The sequence below is a fragment of the Metopolophium dirhodum genome, chromosome 2 (genome assembly GCF_019925205.1).
Source record: "Metopolophium dirhodum isolate CAU chromosome 2, ASM1992520v1, whole genome shotgun sequence".
Taxonomy (NCBI): Eukaryota; Metazoa; Arthropoda; class Insecta; order Hemiptera; family Aphididae; genus Metopolophium; species Metopolophium dirhodum.
The window spans coordinates 7,531,080-7,543,820 of NC_083561.1; the positions used below are offsets into that span (position 1 = coordinate 7,531,080).

At 29.3% G+C, this 12,741-nt stretch overlaps 1 protein-coding gene across 6 annotated transcripts in view; it reads left to right on the forward strand.

Moving 5' to 3' along the window:
- Positions 1–12,741, forward strand: part of LOC132939981 (poly(rC)-binding protein 2) — a 48,486-nt gene extending 35,745 nt beyond the window's left edge. For 2 of the 6 annotated variants that reach the window (XM_061007436.1, XM_061007435.1), the window contains exons 7-11: positions 91–351; positions 424–514; positions 583–742; positions 942–1,073; positions 4,520–6,497. In XM_061007436.1, the coding sequence (XP_060863419.1) occupies positions 91–351; positions 424–514; positions 583–742; positions 942–1,073; positions 4,520–4,949 (1,074 nt within the window). In that variant the 3' untranslated portion in view covers positions 4,950–6,497. Of the gene's footprint in view, positions 1–90; positions 352–423; positions 515–582; positions 743–941; positions 1,074–1,299; positions 1,507–4,519; positions 6,498–6,903; positions 7,006–9,323 lie in introns of those variants that run through there. The other 4 variants (XR_009664036.1, XM_061007439.1, XM_061007438.1 and 1 more) reach the window with 4 other exon arrangements.

Consider the following 12,741-nt stretch of genomic DNA (forward strand, 5'->3'; position numbering starts at 1 on the left):
AAAACAACTAAAACTTTTTAGTTATTTTGAATATTATGTTATTATAATTTATTTAAGAATTTAAATAACCAATGAGCAATTCTATTTCAGTCACCTCCTAAAGGAGTAACAATACCGTATCGTGCTAAACCTCAGATGGGTGCACCAGTTATATTGGCTGGAGGACAAGCATTTACTCTAGCAAGTGCAGGATCCGCAGCTGGTTGTGATGTAGGCACCATGATGGTAGGTGGCGGCCCATATAATGCTCCAATGCTTATGGTTCCTCCATCGCCTGGTGCAGCAGCAAGTCTAGGCTTAATTGATCCACTGGACTATCCTCTGCTTAAAAACGCATTCGGGCCATCACAAGTATAAATTTTTATTTCAAATATACGTATAATAGAATAAAAATGTACAACCGAGTTAATTAATGTATTTTAGTTGGGAAAATTGACTGGAAATCCGTTAGCTGGTCTTGCGGCACTTGGACTTGGAAGTTTGGGAGGACCTGCGAATTCATTTAATCCAGCAGGTAAGTTAATGGTTTGATTTACAATATTATTTGATAAAGTTATAATTTATAAAATACATACTTTTAAGCATTGGCGGCATTAGCTGGCAGCCAGTTGAGATCTAATGGTTCTGGAGCCAATATTAACAATAGATCTGGAGGCGGTCAACAAACACATGAAATGACCGTACCAAATGACTTAATTGGCTGTATCATTGGCAAGGGAGGAACTAAAATCGCTGAAATTAGGTGCGTGTTTAGTTTTGTTGGTTTTTATTTTCAATTTTGTCATTTCGAAAGTGTCATCAATGATTCTTCAATCAAATTATTCATGTTTTCTTTTACTATGTAGCTCATACTCTTATTGCGCCTGCTGGTACAGATTGTGTATACATAAGAAAAAACAATGTTACTTAAGTAATAATCAAAGTTGATTTTATGATTCCAGGCAAATCAGTGGAGCAATGATACGGATCTCAAATTGTGAAGACCGTGAAGGAAGTGCAAGCACAGATAGGACCATAACGATAACTGGAAATCCTGACTCAGTGGCTTTAGCTCAGTACTTAATCAATATGAGGTGAGTACCTAGTGTTTAAATTACAGCATGAATACAACTACTACTCGTTTGCCATACCTTTTGGCAAGGACACACTTTCGCTTTTGCGTTCTCGTTCGGCTTTTTATTTTTTTTTCGGTAGCGATTCTGGGTCAAAATGGACAATAGGGGCTTGCATTAATCTACAGTAGCGTGCACTTGAAAGCTGTCAAGAATTATAAATTTGTTAAATATCAGCAGTTTTCAGCTGACCCAGAATATATAGATGTGGAATACAGAGCCCGGCTTTAAAGCTGGTAGGCGTTCAATTAGAATTGGCTGCACTGTTACTGCGTGGCTATTTGCGGTCGAAATTTTATGCAGCTTGTTAATTGAATCATGTAAGCCATTAATCCGTTTGAGGCATCGTCGCTGTGATTAAATTCCACTGTACCTAACGCAACTTCGCAATGCGGTGAATATATATTAGATGTATAAATGTATAATAGCAGTTGATTGAATTCGTGTATCATTTTAATGAATGCAAAACTTAGATTTAAAATGATAAAAAAATATTATTCGAAATAAATTAATAACTTAAATCTACAAATAAATATTTTATTAACATTTTATATGATACATATAAATACATAATTTTTACATACATTTCCTTTTCACGCATAATATAGTTATTTTTTAACATACAATACATATCCCATCCCGAATTATCCAGTTGTATGCCGTCCCATGACATTAAATTTATATATAGCGAGTTAGTTAATGTTATATAGGTAAACAACTTAATAGCAAAACGAATCACATGCATACATACATTTAATATTATAAATTATCAAAATGTATAATATATAGGTATTTAAGAATTAAGAATTAAACCTATTTATTTTTAATACAAAATAATTTTAAAATATGAATTAACGAATTACAAATTACATAAAAACTTATAATTTACTAATTTTAGTACTTAGGAAAAATTTTGATTTGGCGTAAAGAAGTCAAGCCGTTATTGGTAGAAAAAGGTATTGAACGATTTTGGCTTGAAATAGCACCCAATCGTTATAACTTATTAGTTATTAGGTACTGAGATCACTACGATTGCATAAGTAATAAAGTCTTAACAAAAATGTATTCATCGTAATTTTCTTCAGCTACCCCAACAGGAATCTATAATGTAATATGAGGACCCAATAAAAATTTAGCTTCATGGCCTAAATTATAAATGTATGCTAGTATACCTATTTAACTACATAGTTTATCATTCTTGAAAATTATTTTTTAGTGTCAAAGTCCTATAGTAAAAAAGTACGCACAAAACACATCATAAATCATTATAAAGTTGGTTTTCATTAATATCCAATTGTAGAGTAGGTAATAGATATATCTGTATTTTGAAACATTCTTACTTTACCGGATACCCCTATACATTTTTTGAGGTGGGCTAGGTATTTTGATATGCTTAAAATTATGGTGATGTTAGAATTTGGCATTCGGACACATCTTTTTTACGGTACTGCTTAAATAGCAAATTCCACAATTAATAAATCTGTATATCATAGCAGTTCAAAGGAAAACTTAGTATATGGATACCTTACCTTAAGTAGTTTTTTTTTCGATTTTTCAACTTATTTTTATTAACATTGGATGGTTTAAGTCAACAACTTTTGATTAGTTTAGCAAAACCACCACAGGTATACCATTGTATGAAGACCAATTTTAACAGCACTTATAGAAACAGCGGGGTTACTTGCTTGCTTAGACGGTTTAAATCGAAAACCACCCTTGACTTTATTACAAAACCACCACAGGTGGTAATAACACTGTAACAGTGTAAAAATATAATTTTTTAAAAGCCCATATATAGACCTGGCGAGATTACACAAACGCTTCGCTCTCTGGGATGGTTAAAGCTAGAACATCCCTCGATTGTTTAAACAAAATCACCACTGGAAGGTCACAGATTAATTTTTTTTAACGTTGACCATATACCGCGGATTTGTTCCTTTACTACGCTCGTTCAGGTGGTTTAGATGAAAATAGCCTTTAATTTGCTATGTAAAACCCTCTTGAGTATATCAAATGGTAAAACCCAATTTTCAACTGCACTTATAGACCCGGCGAGGTCTCTGGCATCTGGCTCGGACAGTTTAGTAAAAGTTATATACATTATAGTGTAAAATAATACACGCTATCTTGCACTGTACCACGATATAGTGCTTGGAAATTACGAAGATAACTATTAAGGCAGTACAGTTAAAACTAAAAATGTAAAATCTCTATAAATTCGAAATTAAATCTGACCATAAAAATACTGATTTCACCATGGTTTTCAGTAGGTGCCAAAATACGTGATTTGCAAAAAAAACTAACTATAAAGGGAATCCGGTGAAGTTTAGAAAAATCATTATTATATACAGTAGGTAGTACACCTTGATGTATGTAGTGTCTGAGTTTTGTTTAGAAACGCGAACCAAAAATCACAATCGAATACAGTATTAGTCATATATCTACAGTGGTGCAGCCAGAACCTAGAAGGAGTTACTGGTTATTATATTAAGACTATTTTTTTTTTAAGGTCAGTTGACAAGGCTGGGACTATAAATTGTAATTCTTATACTATATACTATTGATGATAATTTAATAATTTAGTCCAGATTATTATGTAATTGATATAAAATTAACTAGATTCAAATAGTATACACACCTATTTGTGATTTATGTAAAAATTATGCTCTGCAAAAGTTAAATGATACTATTTATTGGTTACCTACTCTAAAAATAAAGTATATACTTGGCGTATATTGTAGTTTTATCAAGAATATAATACATAGAATTGAAATGTATACTTAAGTATTTATAGATTAAAGACAATTAAAATCTAGTTGAAATGTTGCTTCTTCGAGAATCTGTAGTGGTTAATTTATATTAAATTGCATAAAACAAAAATATACATAGAATATATTTTAGAATAAGTACTCCTTCCAAGGTCTGTAAAATTAAAAATCCTTCTCCAAATCGTATCCTGGCTGAACCACTGGTTGTAGGTCTCTGAAATACAATACTACACTGAAATACTTCAAACGGGGACTGGAACTAAACCGAAATCTTTTGAAAATTAAGAAAATTAAATGTTATCAATGTCGTATGGATTGTATCCGTCTTACAAACGTACCTACAACATACCAAATTAGCGTTTAGCAGAACCTATTTTGTGTTGTTAGCTTCAATATTAGAATGAATTTAATCTAATAAATTTTTTTGACGAACTGAAATCTATAAAACCGGTTCCAGTCCCTGATTTACATAATTTTATATCATTCTTAATATATTTTTCTTGTTTTTGTTTTTCTTATATTTACTTACATATTATATCATAATGGTATAACGATTTTTATTTTTTATTCTACCGATATTGTTTTTATTTTTATTTTTTATTACTGCCCCCCACCGCCATTCCTCGACCTCGACCATAGCTTGGACATACAGCGCGCCTCGATGTTGCAATCGGAAATCCAACACCACCACCACCATCACCTCCTTCACCACCACCAACATCACCAGCAGCAGCAGCAGCAGCAGCAGCAGCAGCAACAACAGCAGCAGCATCAACAGCAACAACAGCAACAGCTAGTATTGCCACCGCACCAGTACCCGTTCCCTGTTCACCACATGCTCGTTACGTGCAACACCACGAACACCACCACCACCTCGGCCACGAACGCCCACCAGACCGCCAACCCATTGCCAGCCACCCACCCACACCACCAACAGCAGTACCCCACCGCCGCTGACATATTACCCGTCCAGCACCATTTCCACGGCCCCGCGGTAGCCGCACTGCTATCCCCACAGCCGGCCGTCGCCAAACACAAAACCGACCGCATCAAGTTCACACCATACTGATATAACATTAAAATATACAAGCAAACCCATTTCTGACCACAGTTTTCGGCATATGTATTATAACACTATAGTACACAGTATCAAATAATTAAAATATAGTATATCGTAACAATATATAGTAACTTTTTGTTCGTGAACTGCGACTTCCGTCGAAAGACTGTACCTATACGATAGCGCGGTCCTCGTTTTACAGACTGATCGATGCCAACTGCGAACCACTGAACTTAAAAAGGATATGAGCTATCGAGTCTGCCCGAAAATAATGTACCAGACGATTACGACAACGGCAGCCAATCACGTAACCTCGAAAATCCTAGAACATCCGTGTTTCTATTATGGTTCTCGTATTGCTATAATAGCAATACGATTCAGTATTTACCATACCCTTGTGTAAACACTAGTCGATTTCGTATCAAGGACTGGAAAATAATCGGTTATGGAACGGGAATCCTTTCAAAATATTGAAAATTAAATCTCACTGGAACCCTTTATTTAAATATTTTAGAAACAGGAAAAATCATATAGTTTCCTGCGTCTGTTTTGTACTCAATTCACAAGTCTTTAGGGGCAAGTGGGTGGAACGGGACCAGTTTCTAGAAACAATAGCGACATACTGGCTGCGTATTGTCGCCGTATGTATGCATTGAAAAATCGAGTTTCTAGATGCCTCATAACTTGCGTATCGAATAGTTACGTATCATAGGAATATAATATTATAAAGATATCATGACTATTGATATAAATACCGGGAAGGGTTGTAGAGAACTTATCCCTCAAACATAGATTTATCATAACAATTTTTTTTACTGTTTTTAAAGGCTTGATGTAAAATTGTCTGTGTAAAGTTATTGTTAATGTCAACAACTTTTTTTATTTAACTATGTTACAAAAAAGAGCTTACAAATTTGGCAATCATACATATTTATACGACATGTTAAGAAATTGTTTATTATTATTTTTTTTTGTGTATGTTACAGTGCATTAATTGTATTCATGAAAATGGAGTGTTCATGGGGGAGGGGGTTGGTTGGAATTCGTTACTACATTATAATATTTACTAGTCATTTTTCAATTAATTAAGTTTATATTGAGGTAATCATAATATTAATATCAATCCTTTATATGTCTATTTAATTTAATTTGTTATTATATATTCATAATGGTATGTGCCTTATACTCAACTGTTCATTAAACCGTATTAATTTTGTAAAAACTATATACAGACCAAATTTTTAACCATTCAAATTTATTGTATATTTTTTATCATTTATTTTGTATCAAAATATTTATGTGATATGAATAAAATGCTCACTTAAAGTAATTAATTTTATTAAATATAATATAATTATGTGTATATTATTTAAGTTCAAACAATTTAAAGCCTTCATATTGTTCCGATATCATACAATAATATTAATATTATGTTGTGTTATAATTGTATAGTTTAATACTTCTGTAGACGATAGAAGTAAATATTTATGTTGTTCATGTAATATATATTTTAGATTATTCGTGATAATATAAATTTGAATGAGTTAACAATTACCTACAGGTTTTTTTCTTATTATGAGTCATTATTTATCAACTTTACACTATAGGACATTTGATGTGCATGAAACAATAGCCCTTTTCAATTAAATCAACAAATATATGCATGAGACTATATTATAATATTACATAAATGGTTTTATCATAAAGTTAAGTTGTTTTTTTTTATTCGTTATGTTGATTAGTGTATTACTAAGCATGTGTGTTCAGCAAAAAAATCATTTAATTCTGAAACCAATTGAAACTTGTATTTGAACGCATATCAAGGTCAGTAAACTTGACATTTTATCAAGATATTGTACATATTACTTATATTATATCTTATGCTAAATAATTCGACGTGTCTATTGATCGCCGATCTCGTGTAGACTTTTATTTTATTGAATTTGATTTAATTTGTTATCAGGATATCCATGGAGACTGCTGGACTAGCCTTGCCCGGTTATCATTACGTATCACCGAATCACATTGTCAAGTCACCGATTCATTAAATCAATTTACAAAAGAGGTAAGCAAACGGTTTATAAAAATCAAAGCGATACACAACCAAAAATGCTGTCTTATAGAGTTATGTTTGACAGTAAAAGTCAGTGCATGTATTTTCTTCACCACAGTACCTTATTGTTTTTTCAAATTTTATCCCAACCTTAATAGATTATAGTCAATAAAAATTAAAAACAAATAATATTGTTTTCTAATTTTATAAAATTGTATTATATTTAGTATTTACATATGCAAACAAAAATTAATATATAAATAATAATCATAAAATCAATATTAAAGTTACCTAATTAATTTTACATTTTATAATCAATTAGACGGCACTCTGATTATGCAATTTAAAGGCATTACTTGGAGTTACCATGCCACAAAATATAATATTAGCTTTTAAGAAAACATTTAAAGACAACTATATAATTTGATTCATATAAACTTTTTTAATTAATAATATTATGATTTTTATTTAAGTAGCTTTTAATTATTTTCCTAAATAAATGATAATAATTTCGGGAACTAATCGATCAAATTTCTTTTTACCTATACGAATATTCCCTGCCATATGTATCTTATCACAGGTTTTATACTGTTCTGCATCTAAAAAAAACTCTTCAAACAGAAACAATAAGTGTTTATAAGAGGTTCCATACTCAATACCCCACAAAATATATCACATTTTGGCTTAAAATGAAACAAGTTTATACCTTTTGTTAAAAAGCATATATTGATATATGAGCCATAAATGGAATAATAATACCTATAATAATATAATACTAATATAATATAATAATATCTATAATAATACCTATAATATGATACTTTAATAATAATATTTATTATAATTAATAAGATAAAAATGCAAATTAAATAATTTTTGTCATATTATTTTATTTTATTGATATCGAATTCCATTTATTTTTACAAATTAAATTTATTTAATACCTTCTTTTTCATAAGCATTCCAGTTATTAGTTATTATTATTATTACTAATGTCGATATTATTATGTTATAGTAGAGACTCTTTTCTAATTTAATTTAATTATTTTTTTTACACAGTTTATTTTTAATGCAGTTACTTTCTGAAAGTTAACCGAAACGTTAAGTACGTGGTGTTCACGTATGTTTGGGTGTGAAATGTTAATCATAAATTTGTGCATTATAATATTTATGAAATGATTCAGGTTTGTTGTTTGTCCTGTATCGTTCTTTATTGGTGCTTTCGCCTAAATATTTTACGGAAATTTTTATTCTTCATTAATCATTATTATTCATTATAGTTTTCTAAAATATAGTCATTAAACGTATAGGGTTATGTGTAGGAGTTATATAAATGAGATCAATATAACTATCATTAAAGTTCTCAGGTGGAAAGAAAGCTATGCTGAAAAAATATTTTAGCCATAGTCAAATTATTATTTAACTGTATTTTACAATACCAACTTTGACTCAAATGCAATTGGAACGCAATAATTTCTACACTTGGAAACGATTTTTCTATAGCAATATGGCACTTTTATATAGTGGTCATTGCTCAAACGTGTTGCAGCACGATTGTGCACTTTTTCTTTTTTTGACCCGGCTGATTACTATACGATTGCGCGGGACTTTTCTGCTTGTACCCTTTTTTTATGCAATTTCGTTTGTTTGATCATATGTAGTTAAGCATATTCTACGAAAACAATATTTTGTGAAAAAAACGATTTGGTTTCATTTATTTGAAGCGGTATGCATGAATTTTATAATACGAATATAAGATGTAAACAAAAGTTTATCTTTTATAAGGACCGTGGTATAGATTTCGGTATAAATAATAACTATATTATACTAAAATAAAATAAGAATAAAAAAATGTAATCACTAATCAACGGTGATCACTATTGATCGCGGGAAATTTAATGCACCATGCAGGGATCCACGGTCTTAAAAGACTAAGACTAGACTTAGACTATCTTCTAAGACCGTGCAGGGATCTATGCAATACCCAATGTTTAGCTGTGCAAAGGATACGCGTGATATGCGCGCCCAGCATCTTTGGGGATTCCCACATTACCGCCTACTGGACGGAAAAATGTCGCTTTCCAACGCTTCAACCATCATCAAAAACTAAACTTTCGGTGCAGGCGTGACAAAAATTATATTTAGTATACCTATACGGCCATACATATATTATTTGGTGCGCAATCGCGGTGTGTTTAGTCGAGTAAAAAAATGAAAAAGTGCGGAATCGTGTTGCAGCCAATTAATATAATATAACAGTAGGTAGGGTGTAGGGAATATATATAGTCTGTATTGATTACTCATATAAAATGTTTATTCCATATTTATAGGTACTTGACAAAAAATATTGAACTTATGTTAAATTAATTATTTTTAAGATCTGCTATACAACACTTGGGCATTGGAAAAGTAAAACGATAATGAACATCAAAAATAAGTTATTATATAAATTATTTTATTTATCCAATAATGATGATGATGGTTACAATTTTTGGATTTTCCTATTTTAATAGGTTATGAACTTATGATAATTAATCTTTTGTATTATTATTATTATTATTATTATTATTATGGTTATTATTTATTTAACCATAGTATTCAATGTTTCATTTTATTTTTATTTTTACCTAATATTAGCATTCATGTTTTTTATGTTAATATATAATAATTATTATTAGTTAAGTTAAGTAGGTATGCGCTTTAGTGTTATATCTTATAACTGTTCGTGTTTATTCTTTGAATTGTATTATTTATTTAGTGTTCTATTGGTTAGTTTCTAAGATGTTATTTTTTTCTGTACACACATAATATTGTTGCTAATTGGAAATCGTACCAAATTATTTCACACAATTGAGTATTAGTTAAGGTACAAATAGGCACTAATATTTAAATACTATTCTTGTGTGTCAATAGAATCAGTAATTTTTATTTTTGCAGTCAAAATGCATTTTTGCATTTGTTGTCAGATAAAGCAATACCTACAATAAAATAGGTTAATATAAATGTATACAAAATACAAATATAATATTCTATAGTAATCGTATACAGGGTGAGTCGGATAATAGTTTAGAACGTATCCAATTATAAGGACAGCTATATAGCTAAGTCCAACTGAGTATACATTTATTAATATGGGTTACAAACAGGTACCTAGTTTGGGTTATTTGAGGAATGGTTATTTTGTCGTTCAATCTCAGTCCAGAATAACATTAGTGTTATTCGGGTACCATATTAGTTATACCGTCCCACCCTGTATAATTTCCTATAATATAATTATGTTAACTTCGAAATATTGATTTCTGGTCACTATTAAACTCCTACATATATATTGGTGAACAAACTCCTCAATAATCTTAAAATAAAATAATGTTTTATTCGTAGCTTGTCTAAATTTTTTAATTAAAATGATCGGCAAAACAAATTAATATAGTGCCAAAAAAAATAAAATAAAAAAACAAACCATCTTTGCTGGTTAAAATGTGAAAATATGTGCCAAATAACAAAATTATATATATATTACATACATAATATATATATATAAGATTGTAAGATGTAGCAATAATAAATAATATATTTTATGGAAAATATGAATTAATGGCCTTACTGGCGTTAGTGCATATGTTATATAGGGATAAATTTATAATATTTCCAATAAATCAATTTTGTTTAGAAGCTTTAAACATAAACGCTATTTAAATATCTCTCTTAGATGCACTCTATTCATTAGCATAATAGCATTAGGTACGTTAAATATAAATATAAACATTTTCTTTTTGATATATTATTTTTTAAAACAAGTTTATAGACACCAAAGTCTTACCAATATGAAGTACGTAAATTGTACACTGTGTCAAAACTCAAAGGACAAAGGCGAAAGGGTATGCCACCGGGGGCAAATAAAAGGTTAGTGAAAATAAATACAAACTTATCGTCAATATATTGTTCTTGGCGCGCACAATTTTTTATCTTCAATACAAGTTGTTTTATTTTATTTTTTATTTAAATGATATAAATGTAGTTGAAAATATTTTTTGTAACGTATTCTTGTAGCTTAATGATTTTTTTTTTGTAATAAACTAAAAAAAAAAAATAAAGTGTGATATAATAAATAGTCAGGGATGCATAAATTATTAAACTTTGGTATCTTGACCCATAGTTTGATAAACGAAATGCAGCACATATTATATTTTATTAGAGTTTCATACAGGATTGATTTGGACAACATTGTGGCAAATGTCATGAAACTTCTAATAATCGTAATACACATTTAAAACATTTAAATAATTTTATCTAACTTTTAAAATTTAGAATATTTTAACAATAATAATAATATCGTTTATTATCATAAACATTAGAGACAATCATGAATTTTTATTTTAGATATTACATACATTTTGTAGCCACATAGAAAATTAAAAAAACATATTTAATTCGCAATATTTAATGAAAAAAACCGGTTTACGGTGGATAATATTTTTGGGCGTAAACAATTGTCATCCGAACAGTAACCATTGATAAAGTACGCAAGTGCATGATTTTTTTTAAATGTTTATGTACAAGATAATATATGCATTTTATATTTATAAACATTTATAAACCTATTTAAAGTAAATTAAGCGCGTGCTAAAAAAAAAATAATAATAATAATAAAAATTTTTGTGAAACACAAAAAGGGTAAGAATTTTTTTTATAATATGTATAAATAGATACCTATATACATATTTGTTTTGTTTGATCTCATTAAATTAATTACAAAAAAAAAAAAACAATATTCACACAGATGTAAGAGAAGTTATTATTTTATTATTTTTAGTTTTGTTATTATTAATCTTGATTTCAACAAAATAAAATAAAATCATATTTGAGAATCTAACATATCCCAATCAGAACCTAATTGAGTGATGACGATTATAATAAATAAATAGCATATCGCGTACACCAGCATATCCATTTTCCGCACACGACCATATCATGACGATTCGAGTGAATTTGTTTTTTTTTCAAAATTTTTTGTGTCCTATTCTGATAAACCTGCCTTAGTGGTGTTTGGGAATTGAAAATAAAAATTTGAAAACTCACAGATCACAGTTACTTGATGGCAGCATCTAACAATCCAATGGTATTAGAATTATTGAAAACCCAATAATTTTGTCACCAAAACATTATTTATTGTTGTATTATTTGTATTATATTATTATTATTAGTATTATTATTAGTACTGTTAACCACTTATTAACCATAATTATTAGATTATATTGATTGTATACCTAGTTATTTTAGTTAGACACTTAAGTTTTACTGTTTTAGGGATATTTGCGTTAATCCAGTAGTCTAAATATTATTGTCATTATAACTCCTAGAATTCGGTTTTTTTAACCTTTCATAACACACACACTCTCTCTATCTATCTATCTATTTATCTATCTCTGTCTCTCTCTCTCTATCCCTCATTCTCTCTTATTAATAATGATAGAATATACCTTAAAACTAATTAACACGTCTTACATTAAAAAAATAATATATTATTAAATATTGTGAATTACGATTTCAATATTGTCACTACTATTATATTATAGTATTTAGTCTATAGTCAAGTTTACCATTTAATCCGTAGTATTTTGACAATGCTAAAATATAAGCTATTGTATTTTAACTTTGTTTGTTCGATATTGTATATCGCAGGGTTTAAAAAAATAACAATTATTATGCTTACACAGTTGTATTTAAATACATATTATATATTATATC